This window comes from Moschus berezovskii, chromosome 23 (assembly GCF_049115385.1).
Source record: "Moschus berezovskii isolate FMDL1 chromosome 23, NW_MosBer_1.0, whole genome shotgun sequence".
NCBI classification, from domain to species: Eukaryota; Metazoa; Chordata; class Mammalia; order Artiodactyla; family Moschidae; genus Moschus; species Moschus berezovskii.
In genome coordinates this window covers 38,699,699-38,715,227 of record NC_142482.1, presented here as the reverse complement: position 1 = coordinate 38,715,227, position 15,529 = coordinate 38,699,699, and the positions used below count along the sequence as shown (strand labels likewise).

Sequence of the window (15,529 nt, the reverse complement as noted above, 5' to 3'; positions counted from 1 at the left end):
TATTCTTGCTGGGGAAATCCCATGGACAGAGAAGCCTGGTGGGTATAGTCCCTGGCGTCACAAAGAGTTGGACACAACTGAAGCTGGAAAAGACTCTGATGCTGGGAAAGGTTGGGGGCGGGAGGAGAAGGGGACGACGGAGAATGAGATGGCTGGATGGCATCACCGACTCTGTGGACATGAGTTTGGGTGTACTCCGGGAGTTGGTGATGGACAGGGAGGCCTGGCGTGCTGTGATTCATGGGGTCGCGGAGAGTCGGACACGACTGAGCCACTGAACTGAACTGAAGCAACCGAGCATGCATGAACACATAATAAGAGACAGGTTTCTTAGTATCTTGTTTTGTAGGATCAACAGAGGAGTCCTGTGTCTGGACCATTTGCTGAGCTACGTGGGGCCCTCCTGTGCTGATGGATGTGTGTAAATGCTATATGCACAGGAACCCAGACCCACACAGTAGTGGTGGTGCCCAGGGCATTGGAATGAGAGGGGTTAATAGGGAAGGACTCAGTTTCTCTGGACCATGATTTCCTCAAGAGACCCAGGTGTCTGGGGTGCCCCCCTCTGAATACTGGGCCTGGGGCCAGTTGCAGTTCTTGGTTGTCACGTGGTTTCCCGGCTTATCTGGGCCATGGGAGGAGCAAGGTCCAGAGTCAAAACCCTGCTCCAAGCCCTGGGTTAACCAGAAAGGGGCAGGCAGGCAGGCGGGTCTGAACCCCTCAGGTCCTCCAGCCATGAGGCTCCTCTGGGGTCTGATCTGGGTGTCTGGCTTCTTCGCCTTGTCTCTGCAGAAGCCCAGGTCCTGGAGGCAGGATGCGGAGAGCTTGAACAGGGCCAGGGCTGGCGAGGGGAGAGTGGGCTCAGAGGGTCCTGATTTGGGGGGAGGGGTGGAGGCTGGCTGTTGACTCACACCTGTTCTTCCCAGGCTGCTCCTGTTTTCTCCTTCCGTGGTTCGCATAGGGGTCCCCCTGTCTGTGGCCGTGAAACTCCAGGATGCTCTTTCAGGACAGGTGGTGAGAGGATCCGTGTTCCTGAGGAACCCATCCCACGCTAGTGAGCTCTGCTCCCCGAAGGTGGATTTCAGCCTGAGCTCAGACAGAGACTTCATACTCCTCAACCTCCCGGTAAAGGCCCCGCTCCCTCCCATTGCCACCCAGCACCTCCCCTTCTGTTCTCTGTCTTCTCGGGAACATCTTTGTCTCCTCACCCCCTGCTCCCTTCCTCCCCTCCCACCCCAGTGGTCCTCTGTGTTTCAGTCTCGCTGTCTTTTCCCTTCTGCTCTGTCTCTGACCCACTCCCTCTCCCTCTGCTCACAGATCCCTCAGGAACGTGCCAGGATCTGTCGCCTCCATCTCCTCCGCGGAGCCCCCGAGGTCCAGCTGATGGTGCAGTCCCCATGGCTAAGGGACTCTCTGTCCAAACAGACAGACATGCAGGGTGTCAACCTGTTGTTCTCCTCTCGCCGGGGGCACCTCTTTCTGCAGACTGACCAGCCTGTTTATAACCCTGGCCAGCGGGGTGAGTCTCGGCGCCAGGGCCTCCACCTTTCATGCCTCCCCAGCCACTTGAATGAGATAACCTGAAGCCCCTCACAGGAAGGCTGCTTTGCAAACATTTATTCTCCTTCCCTTCGCTTTCTGGGAGGGTGTTGGGGACCCAGGGCCCACCCTCCCGTGGCTCCTGCTCACCTCCTCATCCTCCATTTTCAGTTCGCTACCGAGTCTTTGCTCTGGATCAAAAGATGCGCCCGGCTACTGACATCCTCACGGTCACAGTGGAGGTGAGCCCCTGACCTCTGACCTTCCTAATGGGCCAGGGCTACTGAGCTGGCCTGTGGCTGTGACTGCTTCACTCCCATTGCAGAACTCTCGAGGCTTCCGCGTGCAGAAAAGGGAAGTGGTTGCTCCCTCCTCCATCTTCCAGGACAACTTTTTGATCCCAGACATCTCAGAGTGAGCATTTCCTCCCAGGGACTGCCCCCACTGACACTTCTTTAACTCCCACTTCCCCCAGCTGGCCTACTACAGCACATGGTCCAGTCCTGAGCTCCCTCATCCCCTGGATCACCCCATAGTCTCTTCCTAGGGAGCTGGGTCACTGGCTGTCAGTGGACCTCTTGCATGAGTGGGCTGAGTCTCCCTTGTACGTCTGCAGGCCAGGAACATGGAAAATCTCAGCCCGATTCTCAGACAGCCTGGATTCCAATAGCAGCACCCAGTTTGAGGTGAAGAAATACGGTGAGAGCTGGAGACGGGAGGGACAAGCCCCCCTTTTCTGCAAGGAGGAAGGGGTGGAGCAGAGGTGGCGGGGTGCAGGGCCAGGGAAGGGAGACGCAGCTGCCAGAGCCCCGAGGGAAGGGAAATATTTTAAGGGTCCTTTCACGAGAGTCTGATCTGCCCTCCCTTTGCCCTGGGTCAGTTCTTCCCAACTTTGAGGTGAAGATCATTCCTGAAAACCCCTACATCCTGACAACGCCTGGCTTTCTTAGTGACATCCAAGGGATCATCCAGGCCAGGTAACTCCCCTCACACATGGTCCCTCACACTGGGCCTGATCCCAGGATGCCCCATGCAGCGTGAATGTGCAGTGGAGTCCTACTTCCCTCCCTTGCCCCGGCCTTCAGCCCCTCTTCCGAATCTCTCCTCGGTGACAGGTACATCTACGGGAAGCCAGTGCAGGGGGTCGCATATGTGCGCTTTGGGCTCCTGGGTGAGGACGGGGAAAAGACTTTCCTGCGGGGCCTGGAGAGTCAGACCAAGGTAGGGAGGAGGGTTGTGGTGTGTGAGGTGGGTGAGGAGGGTGAGGAGGGAGAGTTGAGTCTCATCCTCTGTCCTGTCTTCTTTGCCCCAGCTGGTGGATGGCCAGTGCCAAATTTCCCTCCAAAAGGCTGACTTTCAGGGCGTGCTGGAGAAGCTTAATATTGGCATTAATGACCTCCCAGGGCTGCGCCTCTATGTTGCGGCAGCAGTTATCGAGTCTCCAGGTGAGTGGCTTCCCCTGATTATAACCCTGGACCCTCACCGCTGACCTCCGAGCTGACCCTCTGTTCTCTAGCACCAACACCACCCTGCTTCCCCTCAGCTGGGACACAAAGCCAGGAAAGACCCAGAGGACTGTATCTCTGCAGCTCCATTTCTGGGCTTTTTCTGGGGAAGGGGTCCTTCCACCATCTCAATGTATTATTTTTAACTCGTCCACCCACCCATCCCTCCATCCATCCACGCATTCCTCCATCAATCCACCCATCCCTGCATCCATCCACCCATCCATCCATCTAATTACCCATCCATCTATCCATCCACCCATCCATCAATCTCTCCTTCCGTCCATCACACATCCCTCCATCCATCCACCCATCCATCCAGCCTTCCAGCCACCCATCCCCTCCTTCCACCCATCCATCATTCCATCCACCCATCTATCCATCTCTCCTTCCGTCCATCACACATCCCTCCATCCTTCCATCCATCCATCCCTCCATCCATCCATCCAGCCTTCCAGCCACCCATCCCCTCATTCCACCCATCCATCCATCCATCCAGCCTTCCAGCCACCCATCCCCTCCTTCCATCCATCTATCAATCCATCCACCCATCCATCCATCGATCCATTGTCCATCCATCTATCAGCAGAGCTGTGTTATACACCATCTGTTTGCTATGTCCTGTAGTGGGCTCAGGAAACATAGAGATGAACAGAAGGTGGTTTGTGCTCTGAAGAGTTCCGCCTTGGTGGAGGGAAACACTAGAGCTCCCTCTCCTCACCCCCAGCCCTCCTTTTCCTCTCTTCCCAGGTCTCTGTGCCCACCTCTTTCCACCCTGTATCTTGCAGGAGGAGAGATGGAGGAGGCAGAGCTCACATCCTGGCGTTTCGTGTCATCTCCCTTCTCCTTGGATCTAAGCAAAACCAAGCAGCAGCTTATACCTGGGGTCCCCTTCCTGCTGCAGGTTTCTTCTGGAAGGGGGAGGACGAGCAGTGGGCGCCGGGAGTGGAGGACAGGAGGGCGCAGTGTCTCACTGACTGCACTCTTCCCTCTGCCCATCCCTCATCTACCCAGGCCCTGGTCCGTGACATGTCAGGCTCCCCAGCCTCTGGCATTCCTGTCAAAGTGTCTGCCAGGTTGTTTTCTGGATCAACTGCTAGAAACGAGGACTTTGAACAGAACACAGATGGGAGCGGCCAAGTCATTGTTTCCATTGGTGTTCCTGCGACCGTCTCAGAAGTGCAGCTCTCAGTAGGATGCCACCCTCACGGGAGTGGGTGGGCTAGGAGAGAAGCGTCCCAGTCTGGCAGGCGGAGGCGGGGAGAGGCTGGTGCCTGGGCCCTTTCCATTGATCCTGCGACCCCTGCCCTCTCTCCAGATATCTGCAGGCTCCCCCTACCCTGCCGTAGGTGGTCTCACCGTGAAAGCCCCCCTGTCCAGAAGCTCTGGGTTTCTGTCCATTGAGTGGCGGAACCCTCGACCTCTTAAAGTCGGAGAGACTCTGAACCTAAACCTGCAAGCCGTGGGCATCAGTGGGGGCTTCTCCCATTTCTACTACATGGTACGCATGATGGGTTACAGGGGTTATGGGGTGGGAGGGTCTCGAGCAGCAAGGAGCCCTCAGGGTGGGTGGCAGTCTCAGGGCTGAGGATGGGCAGTGAGGAGCCCCCTGCTCTCCTCCAGATCCTGTCCCGGGGCCAGATCGTGTCTGTACATCAAGAGCCCAGGAGATACCTGACCTCCATCTCCGTGTTTGTGGACCATCATCTGGTGCCCTCCTTCCACCTTGTGGCCTTCTACTATCATGGGGGCGTCCCAGTGGCCAACTCCCTGCGAGTGGACGTCCAGGCGGGAGGCTGTGAGGGGAAGGTAACTGGCACCGGAAGAGATGGTGTGTGTGCGTGTGCTGGGAGAGTTAAGAGAGCCGACTGGCTGACTGCAAACGGGGTGATTTAGTTCGGGGTGCACTGAGGATGCACAGGACTGAAAGAGTTCTCCCCACCCTGACTGCCCCCCATCTGCCACCTCTGCCAGCTGGAGCTGAACGTGGACAGTTCCAAGGCGTATCGTCCTGGGGACACTGTAAAACTCAACCTGCAAACAGAATCTCGAGCCCTGGTGGCCCTGGGAGCTGTGGACACGGCTCTGTATGCTGTGGGTGGCAAGTCCCACAAACCCCTCGACATGGTCAAGGTTGGTCAAGTCCTCTCTCTGATCCTCCTTTCCCTTCGAGGCTCATCCTCCTGCTGCCCCGGGCCCCATCCAGCCACTGGAACCCACTCAGCTGGACTGCTCCCAATCCTCCCTCGAGCCTTGGCCCCGGGGGCCTCTGTGTCCACACTCTCTGGGTCTCTCTCATACTTGTCTGGACCCTGCCCTCTCACCTGCTGCTGAGTATGTGATTGTGGCCACAGCCACTCTTGTCTCTGCGGCATCTTTGCCTTTTCTCGCCAGGTCTTTGAAGCTATGAACAGCTATGACCTTGGCTGCGGTCCCGGCGGTGGAGACAGTGCCCCTCAAGTGTTCAAGGCAGCTGGTCTGGCCTTTTCTGATGGAGACCATTGGACTGAAATCAGAAAGAGTGAGGATGGGGAGTGGGTGGTGTGAGGATAAGGAAGAAGGAGGGACCTGAGGGGGAAAGACAGGAAGAGGAGGGGTGGGAAGGGCTGGGCTGGGAGGGGGAGACTCAGAGGGGAGGGGGAGGCCCTGCACCCTCTGGCTGACTGCAGTCCTGCTCTCTACCAGGTCTGAGCTGTCCCAAGGAGTCAAAGTCTCGGAAAAAGAGAAACGTGAACTTCCAAAAGGCAATTCATGAGAAGCGTGAGTTGAGGGTGCCCATGAAATTCTCTAGGGCTTCCCTGGTGGCTTAGCCAGTAAAGAATCTGCCTGCAATGCATGAGACCTGGGTTCTATCCCTGGGTTGGAAAGATCCCCTAAAGAAGAGAATGGCTACTGGCTCCAGTATTCTTGCCTGGAGAATTCCAAAGGAGCCTGGTGGGCTACAGGCCACGGTTCTCAGAGTTGGACACGCCTGAGTGACTAAGACATATGAAATTCTCCACTTGGGCCCAAGGGTTGGGATGCAGTTCTGCCTGTTGGCTCCTCTGCTCCCGATTGAGCCAGTGCATGGTGTCTGGGTTAGAAATCCAGACACCATAGTTCTGGGGTGAAAGGGAGGGTTGGGGAGGTGCTCTGCTTTGACCTCCCTCAAGTTCCTGGTCTCTCAGGGTGAGTCCTGGTACATCTAGAGGTAGGGCCGGGGGATGAGGCGTGTCTCACGCTCACCCTCACCTGGTCCTGCAGTGGGCCAGTATACTTCCCCCGTAGCCAAGCGCTGCTGCCAGGATGGGCTGACGCGGCTGCCCATGGCGCGCACCTGTGAGCAGCGGGTGGCACGGGTACAGCAGCTAGCCTGCCGCGAGCCCTTCCTGTCCTGCTGTCAGTTTGCTGAGAGCCTGCGCAAGAAGGCCCGGACCAGGGGCCAGGTGGGCCTGGCCCGAGGTGAGGGGCTGGGTGGGGCCGGGGCACTGGTTGGGGCCCCTGGGGGGTCCGGACGGTCCCCTCCTCACCGCCCTCCATGATGTCCCCACCACAGCCATGGAACTCCTGCAGGAGGAGAACCTGATCGAGGAGGATGACATCCCCGTGCGCAGCTTCTTCCCCGAGAACTGGCTTTGGAAAGTGGAAGCAGTGGACCGCTTTTCCCAGTGAGGGCGGCGCGGGGCCTGGCCTTGTCTCTGGGCTGTGTCTGGGGCCTGCCCAGTGAGTGACCCAGCTTCTCCCCTTTCCCACTGCAGATTGCAACTGCTGCTCCCGGACTCTCTGACCACATGGGAGATCCACGGCGTGAGCCTGTCCAAAAGCACAGGTGCGGTCACCCTGCTGGGGCCCCAGGCCTCCCTCTTCCATGCTCCCTGGACCGAAGCTCCCTGCTTGGTCCTTTGCTCTTGGTACAGGAAGGAAGGGCAGAGACCTGGAGATGTCTGCATGCTGAGCATGGGGCCAGAAGCCAGAGAGCAGCGGCAGGCAGGGGATGGGTGGGAAGTGGGGGTCCTGGGGCAGCCCCTGCCCCTCACTGCTGGGGTCCCCTGGGTGTGATGCCCCTGGGCGTCTCATATGCACCCTTGATCCATCAGGCTTGTGTGTGGCCACCCCGGCCCGACTCCGCGTGTTCCGTGAATTCCACATGCAGCTCCGCCTGCCGGTTTCTGTCCGCCGCTTTGAGCAGCTCGAGCTGCGGCCTGTCCTCTACAACTACCTGGACAGAGATCTGACCGTGAGGCCCCTTGGGGGCTGAGCGCACGGTGGTGGCGGGGGGCTGGGGCAGGTGAGGGGTGGGGAGCCTAACTGGGCTGGGACTCTGGCCCTCCCTGTCTTCCTGCCCCCAGGTGAGCGTCCACGTGTCCCCAGTGGAGGGGCTGTGTCTGGCCGGGGGCGGAGGGCTCGCCCAGCAGGTGCAGGTGCCCGCGGGCTCTGCCCGGCCCGTTGGCTTCTCTGTGGTGCCCATCGCAGCTGCTGCCGTGTCCCTGAAGGTGGTGGCTCGAGGATCCTTAGATTTCCCTGTGGGGGATGCAATATCTAAGATTCTACAAGTCGAGGTGAATGGAATACCCCAGAATCTAGGTCTCCAGCTCCCAGATTCATCCCCTGCTCTGGCCCTCTCCCTGCAACAGGCCTGAAGCCACCCCAAACCCAATGCTTTGGTCCATTTGCACTTTCCACAATGCTGGCCCGACTGTGTTCCTGAAGTTCCAACTCCAAGTCCTGAGGAGTGTGCATTGGGAGGGGCAGGCTGTAGCCTGTGTGATCTCTCACAGCTACGTGTCCCCTCCACAGAGAGAAGGGGCCATTCACAGGGAGGAGTTAGTCTATGAACTCAACCCCCTGGGTGAGTGACCTCCAATTACAGACATCAGTGTCCTGGGGGGTGGTAGCGGGCAGAGGGTGTGGATAGCAGAACAGACCGCTGACTCCCCTTGATTTCCCAGACTCCCGAGGCCGGACCTTGGAAATTCCTGGCAACTCTGATCCCAATATTATCCCTGAAGGAGATTTCAAGAGTTTTGTCAGAGTCACAGGTGGGAGTGTCCTCCAGTCCCTTCCCGGTGGCCACCCTTGGATTCATGTGAAACCTGGGCACTTCTGTTTGATCCTGAGACTCCACGACCCTCCAACCCTGGCCCCCAGACCTGCTCTCTGACCCTCCATCCTGTCCCTCCCCATAGCCTCGGATCCAATGGAAGCTTTGGGCTCTGAGGGGGCCTTGTCACCAGGAGGCCTGGCCTCCCTCCTGAGGCTTCCCCAAGGCTGCGGGGAACAAACCATGACCCTGTTGGCTCCAACACTGGCTGCTTCCCGCTACCTGGACAAGACCGAGCAGTGGAGCATGCTACCCCCTGAGACCAAGGACCATGCCGTGGATCTCATCCAGAAAGGTTCTGAGTGCAGCGGCAAGCAGGAGTGGGGGCCAGGAGAGGGCAATTAATGGAAGCTGGGCAGCCCAGGTGGCCAGAGCAGGGAAGAGAGATGTGGTCCCCAGTGGAAATGGGGAGTGTGGCCTGGCCACAGCAGTGGGGGGGAGTCGGTGTGACCTCAGCTGCCTCTCCTCTCCAAGGCTACACGCGGATCCAGGAGTTTCGAAAAAAAGATGGTTCCTACGGGGCTTGGTTACATCGGGATAGTAGCACCTGGTGAGTTTGGGGGAGTGTCCTGTGTATGTATGTGGGAGGGGCCAGAGCCAGCTATTATGGGAGGGGCAAATAGCCAGGTGCCACCAGGAGTGGGGCCCTCCGCCTTATAGGCACCGGTGGCTATCCCCAGCAATGCCTTCCTCCCTCTAGGCTCACTGCCTTTGTACTGAAGATACTGAGTTTGGCCCAGGATCAGGTGGGCGGCTCTCCTCAAAAGTTGCAGGAGACGGCCACATGGCTGCTGTCGCAGCAACGGGCTGATGGCTCATTCCACGACCCCTGTCCTGTTATCAGCAGGGAAATGCAGGTATGGGGCTGGGAGGCTGGGCCAAGGGCACAGGAGGGAAGAGTAGCCCTACCTCCCCGCTGGTGGTTGGTGCTTCCTTTTCTCCCCATTTCAACCAGGGAGGCTTAGTGGGAAGCGATGAGACTGTGGCGCTCACAGCCTTCGTGGTCATCGCCCTTCACCACGGCCTGGCGGTTTTCCCAGACAAGAATTCAGAGCAGTTGAGGAGGGTGGTAAGTCACTCGCGCGTTAGCCCTTTGCAGATTCCCTTATTCCTCAGGAGCCCAGTTCACAGACTTTCACCTCCCACTTTCTTCCAGGAAAATTCCATATCAAGAGCAAACACCTTCTTGGGTGCGAAAGTAACTTCTGGGCTCCTAGGCGCCCACGCCTCTGCCATCACGGCCTATGCCCTGTCACTGACTGAGGCCCCTGAGGACCTGCGGCGCGTTGCCCACAACAACCTCATGGCCATGGCCCAGGACATGGGTGGTGAGGGGGCCTGGCAGTGAACCGGGGCTTGGGAGAGCTTGAGACCCCTGCGCGTGTCCAGAGGGAGAAACGGAATGAATGGAGGCCCTTGGAGGGAATCAGAGCATAAGCAGGGGTGACTGAAAATCAGGAGAGACTAAAGGGGGAGCATCAAAGGGCCAGACAACTAAGATCCTCCCCTGTGTACCTGTGGGTCTCCTTTCACTCCAGATAAGCTGTACTGGGGCTCAGTCACCACTTCTCCAAGCAACGTCCTGTCACCCACTCTGGCTCCTCGCAGCCCAGCAGACCCCATTCCCCAGGTTCCAGCCCTGTGGATTGAAACCACAGCCTACGGCCTGCTACACCTGCTGTTATGGGAGGGCAAGGCTGAGTTGGCCGACCAGGCTGCATCCTGGCTGACCCTCCAGGGAAGCTTCCAAGGGGGATACCGCAGCACCCAGGTAGAGGCTGTCCTGGGGTTCTAGGGTGGCTGGTCCTGAGACCGAGTACCTGAGGCCTGGCCCATCATCCCTAGGACACAGTGATGGCTCTGGACGCCCTGTCTGCATACTGGATCGCGTCCCACACCACGGAAGAGAAGGGGCTCAACGTGACCCTCAGCTCCTTGGGCCGCAGTGGGCTCATTTCCCATGTGTTGCAGCTGACCAACCACCAAGTTCACAGGCTGGAGGAGGAGCTGAAGGTGAACCATGCCCTCACCTGGGTGACCAGAACACCTGGGCCTCCCTCGGCCAGGCCAGAAGCCATGCCCTGTCTGCCACCCCTGCTGAATCCTCAGGGCCCCTCTTTCTGATAACTCTGTGGGAAGACTTACAGGCTCTGTGACCTATAGCAAGTCACCCAACCTCTGATCTTCATTTATCTGATCTGAAAATGATACATGCAGAGCCTGCAGAGGGTTTAGGAGATAGTGGAGAGAGGATGGGGGTGAAGGCAGAAAGTGTTGAAAAGTGAGTTGGGGGGAGGAGGTGGAGTTATTTTGGTGGAGGAGGTAAGCTGAAGCAACAGTGTGCCCTTCTGACATCTCTTTCCCTTTTCTGCTTGTGAAAGTTTTCCCTGGGAAGCAAGATTAACGTGGAGGTGGGAGGAAACAGCAAAGGAACGTTGAAGGTGAGAGCTGGTGGCACTGGGTGAAGGTGAAGCCGGGGTGTTGAGTGGGAGACCTGCAGGCAGAGCTCATGGTCTGGAAAGGAGGAGGAGACCCCTGGGTTGCGGTTCCCTGTGGTCTGTCCTGGGCAGGTGCCCCTCACTCTGCTCTCCACTCTTTCTGGGCACCTGTCCTCCCCTTCAGCTCCTCAGTGCTGATGCTCAAACGCTTGGCGCCTCAAGCCAAGTATCTCCCCTGAGCTCTGAGCATCTGACGTGGCTGTGCCCCAAACCTTCTCTTCCTCCTGTGTCTCTTGCCTGGCTGACAGAGTCCATCCTTGCAGGAGCACAGCTGCCACACCGGGGGCCGTCTGAGCGGCTCCCCCCATGCTAAGCCTCTCCTTATGACCTGGGAGACTCCTCCTCTGTCTTCATCCCAGACACGCCCACCTCCCCAGTAACTCCTCCTCTGCTTTCACTGCAGCCCCGCCCACCTCCCAAGTAACTCCGCCTCAGCTTTCTCGCCAGCACCACCCACCTCCCCAGTAACTGCACCTCTGTTTTCACCTCAGCCCCGCCCACCTCCCCAGCTGGACAGATCCTCCCGTGTACACAGATCTCCTAGCTTTGAATGACCTTCAGGATCTTCTTGTCCCACATGACAAACTCATTGTCCTCCTTCAAGCCTGGGCCAGCAGCCTTTCCTGAACTTTCCATTAAAGCCTCTTCGGTGCTTCTGTACCATGCTTGCCCCCATGCCAGGACCCTGCTCCCCTCTCTCTCTCACCCAACAGCTGGGGCCATTTGTATTTCTGGACAGGCCCAGGGTCAGGATGGGAAAGGGCAGAAGGCCTCAAAGCTCTTAGCCCAGGAGCCAAGGGATCCAGAGCCCTTCCATGTGGCTCTGGAGAGAGGTCTGTGGCCCTAAGTGTCCCCATGTCCCCTTCCCACCCCTTGATGAGCCAGGTCCTTCGCAGCTACAATGTCATGGACATGACGAACACAACCTGCCAGGACCTTCAGATTGAAGTGACGGTCATGGGCCACGTCGAGTACACGAGTGAGTGTTGGGGTCACAGGCTGTGGGTCTCTGAGGGGATGGTGCCAGGGCTGAGCCACAGTGCTGTCCCCTCGCAGTGGAGGCTGAGGAGGACTATGAAGAATATGAGTACGAGGACTCTCCAGCGGGGGATGACCCCGGGGCCCACTCCCAGCCCGTGACACCCCTGCAGCTGTTTGACGGTCGGAGGAACCGCCGCAGGAGGGAGGTCCCCAAGGCAGCTGAGGAACAGGAATCCAGGGTGCAGTACACTGTGTGCATCTGGTGAGCCCTGGGGGGGCCCTGGGCATGTGGTGCTGCTGGGCTGGGAGAGGGAGGCAGGGCCGAGGTTGGGGCTGGGTGTCTACAGCCTGGCACCAGGCGGGAGTGACCCAGACAACAGGCATGTGTCTCCACAGGCGGACTGGCAAGGTGGGGCTGTCAGGCATGGCCATTGCGGACATCACCCTCCTGAGTGGATTCCACGCCCTGCGGGCTGACCTGGAGAAGGTGTGACCAGCCACCCAGAGGGGCCGCTGGTGCCCCCAGGAGCCCTGCCCCATCCCCGCAGCAGCCCCAGCTCCCGAGCCCTGTCATGTGCAGGGCGGCCGGGGGTTTCCTCCTCGTGACTCCCGGCTCCCATTCCCCACAGCTGACCTCCCTCTCCGACCGTTACATGAGCCACTTTGAGACCGAGGGTCCCCACGTCCTGCTGTACTTCGACTCGGTGAGCAAGGAGGGTGACCGAGGGGCGCACAGCTGGCACTGGGTTTCCTGAGCTCTTAGGAGGTTTCCCAGGAGGCAGGTGTATCAGCAGCTACTGCTCTGGCAGAGAACTTGTGGTGTGAGCAGGGAGACGGGACAGGAGGGGGTGAGAGCCTTGGCCAGGGAGGTTCCCTGCTGCCTGCAGGGAGGCGGGGCTGAGCCCCTTCTGTGGCTTTGGGTCCAGTGCCTGTCAGCCGGGGAGGACTTGAGAGCACTTTTCTTAAATTTGAATTTATTCTTTGTGAGGAACTGCTTTTTTGTTGTTGAACGTCCTGTTTTGATATTCAAGTGTGTTTTGTTTTTGTTTTTAAAATGATGGTGGACCTAGATGAGTTTTTTTTTTCCCCCCATGGCCACATTTGACTAACACAGTTATCAACTCTCTGATGGCCCTCCAAAATTTTTTTGAATATTTATTGTAACCTTTGGAGAGAAATGTGAAAAAGGTGTGTTAATACTGTGATACCATTCGCCATGTGTGTGTGGGTCGGGGACGCCCTCCCTGCCCAGTGTGTACAGAGGGGACAGACCCTGTTGGCTAGAGAAGCCAGGCAGAGGAGTCTGGTTGAACATAGTGGAAAATGAGGAAGATGTCAAGTCAGGGAGCTCACCGTGCAGCTTAGGAAGGAAACTCACGTGGGACACGAGGCTGGACTGGAGCAGTGTGGGCATGAGGAGAGGTATCAGAGCCTACCTGAGGCAGGGTCAGAGAGGGTGGCAGAGGGCTAGCACTTCCTGGTACCTCGAGCTAAGTGAGGCCTTAGTTGTGTCAGTGAGGCTGTGGAGAGGGTGAGTGGGTTTGGAGGGCAGGCAGTGGGAACTGGGAGGGTTTAATACATCCTGTAAAAATCCCAATACAGAATCAGGCTGAACATTTGCTTCAGGAACCACGCGCCTGCAGAGTTTGGGGAGTGGTGAGACCGCCTCAGGAGAGCGGAGAAAAGGGGAAGGGACTGCGCTGGGGCCTGTGCCTCTGGAAGGGACAAATGGGAAGGTCAGCAATGACCAGGTCAGAATCAGGGGTTGTCTGGAAGCTAGCCCTGAGGGTAGGAAGAGTCTTGTGAAGAATGTGTCCATGAAGTGAGACTCTGTGAAGCCGCTCAGGGCCCCGGAGATGGTGAGGTCACCATGTGGGCAGTGAGGTCAGCAGAGACCTTGGGGAGCAGTTCTTAGAAATCCCGAGGCTGGAAGGTAACAAATGGTGAAGGACACTGAAGATAAGATCGACCGGAACCAAACAGGCCAAGCAAATCCATCACAGCGGCCTGCAGGGCCCAGAGGTGGGTCCCTGACTTCTCTCCCCTGTCTCCCCCCATGCCAGGTCCCCACCTCCCGGGAGTGCGTGGGCTTCGGAGCTGTGCAGGAGGTGCCCGTGGGGCTGGTACAGCCGGCCAGTGCCGTCCTATATGACTACTACAATCCTGGTGAGACTTTGGGGACTCTCGGGAGGGTGGGGTTAGGTGGCTGTGAGGGTGGCAAGGGAGTCCTGTGGGTCCATGGGACTGGGGAGGCAGGGAGAGGCGAGTGCCCTAACAAATGCCCCTCTGCTTTTCCCCAGAGCACAAATGTTCTGTGTTCTATGGGGCGCCACGTAAAAGCAAGCTCCTGTCCACGTTGTGCTCTGCGGATGTCTGCCAGTGTGCTGAGGGTGAGACACGGGCCGGGATCAGGGGGAAGAGGCGTGGCTGGGGCCTGCACAGTCTCACCTGGGCCCCTGACTTCAGGGAAGTGCCCTCGACAGCGCCGGGCCCTGGAGCGTGGGCAGCAGGACATAGAGGGTTACCGGATGAAATTCGCCTGCTACTCTCCCCGAGTGGACTATGGTCAGTGTTCCCGCCTGGGCCCTGCCCTGACTCACCCTCAAGGTCTCTTGGTTTGGCCTGCTCCTCTCAAGCCCACGGACAGCCTTGTCACTCTGCACTGACTTCCCGTCCTCTTAGCCTCGGGATAACTAACCTTCCCTCCCTTCTCCTAAACCCCCCACAGCATTCCAGGTTAAAGTTCTCCGGGAAGACAGCAGGGCCGCTTTCCGCCTCTTTGAGACCCGAATCACCCACGTCCTGCATTTCAGTAAGAGGGGGACTATAAGTGGGCAGGGCTAGGGGGCATACTGGGGAGCTGAGGTCTGGCTTTGGGGCCTTGGCGCCTGGAAGAGTGAAACTGCAGCCAGTCTGAGCTCAAAGCCCCTCAGCCTCTTAGAAGCCCTGGGCTTTTCCACAGACAGGAACGCAGTCCCACCTGCCCGCTGGGAGTGGTGAGGGTCAAACGGAGGATAGGGGCAAAGCCCCCTGGCTCCCTGCTGTCCTACCCCTCTTCTTCCCCTCTGATGACTCTGTGGACCTTCTCCCCTCAGCCAAGGATGCCAGGGCCACTGCTGATCAGACCAGAAACTTCCTGGTCCGAGCCTCTTGCCGCCTTCAGTTGGAACCTGGGAAAGAATATCTGATCATGGGTCTGGACGGGGCCACTTACGACTTCAAAGGAGAGTGAGTTCTCGGGACCCCTCAGTCTTCTGCTCTGCCCACACCTCCGAGGGAACAGTCCCCTGTGCCCTCAGAAGCCAGGTGCCTCAGGGTCTGCCCCTGCCCCTCCGCTGACCCCTGCTGACTGCCCCTTCACCCGCAGCCCCCAGTACCTGCTGGACTCGAACAGCTGGATCGAGGAGATGCCCTCTAAGCGCATGTGCCAGAGCACCCGCCATCGGACACCCTGTGCCCAGCTCAACAGCTTCCTCGAGGCGTATGGCACGCAGGGCTGCCAGGTGTGAGGGCCCTCTCCCAGCTTCCCCAGGAGGAGCTGGAGCTGCGGAAAGATGGTGCCTGGACTCCTGCCGTGCCCTGTGCCCTGACCAGAGCCCTAGGCAAAACCAGGGACTCAATAAAGGCCTTTGGCAGCAAAGCGTCCATGTGTATCTCCAGGACTGGGACCAGCGTCCCCGACACCTGCTCCAGGTGCTGGGGGCCCAGGTCAGGGCTGGCATCATCTAAGGCTCCCAGAGTCTGGGTGATCCTTGCAGTGTCCAGCTCTGCCTGAATCCCCTCCTCTCCTAGGCGACCCCTTGGGAGCTCAGTGCCTCATGGTGACCATGGTGGGCAGCTGACCCTGCGCTCTGAGGATCCTGTGTCCACACTAAAGCCTCCCTTTTACTCTGCCCGAAGGGCACTCCCTGTGCTGGCAGCTTGTC

General features: G+C 58.5%; 1 protein-coding gene across 1 annotated transcript; it reads left to right on the top strand.

Annotated features, from left to right (window-relative positions):
* Positions 1–673: 673 nt before the first annotated feature.
* Positions 674–15,244, top strand: C4A (complement C4A (Chido/Rodgers blood group)). Its single transcript, XM_055407190.2, has 41 exons — positions 674–800; positions 927–1,125; positions 1,318–1,519; positions 1,711–1,781; positions 1,865–1,953; positions 2,156–2,238; positions 2,420–2,516; positions 2,655–2,760; positions 2,852–2,984; positions 3,833–3,948; positions 4,059–4,235; positions 4,363–4,545; positions 4,668–4,853; positions 5,019–5,177; positions 5,439–5,565; positions 5,730–5,804; positions 6,288–6,485; positions 6,580–6,691; positions 6,782–6,852; positions 7,121–7,260; positions 7,373–7,582; positions 7,821–7,872; positions 7,973–8,062; positions 8,210–8,419; positions 8,599–8,674; positions 8,825–8,981; positions 9,080–9,193; positions 9,281–9,452; positions 9,663–9,895; positions 9,970–10,137; positions 10,506–10,565; positions 11,508–11,601; positions 11,679–11,865; positions 12,000–12,090; positions 12,233–12,307; positions 13,667–13,769; positions 13,904–13,993; positions 14,070–14,168; positions 14,332–14,415; positions 14,699–14,831; positions 14,971–15,244. The coding sequence occupies exons 1-41, from the start codon at positions 736–738 to the stop codon at positions 15,110–15,112; spliced, it is 5,229 nt and encodes a 1,742-aa protein (XP_055263165.2). The 5' UTR covers positions 674–735; the 3' UTR covers positions 15,113–15,244.
* Positions 15,245–15,529: the final 285 nt, after the last annotated feature.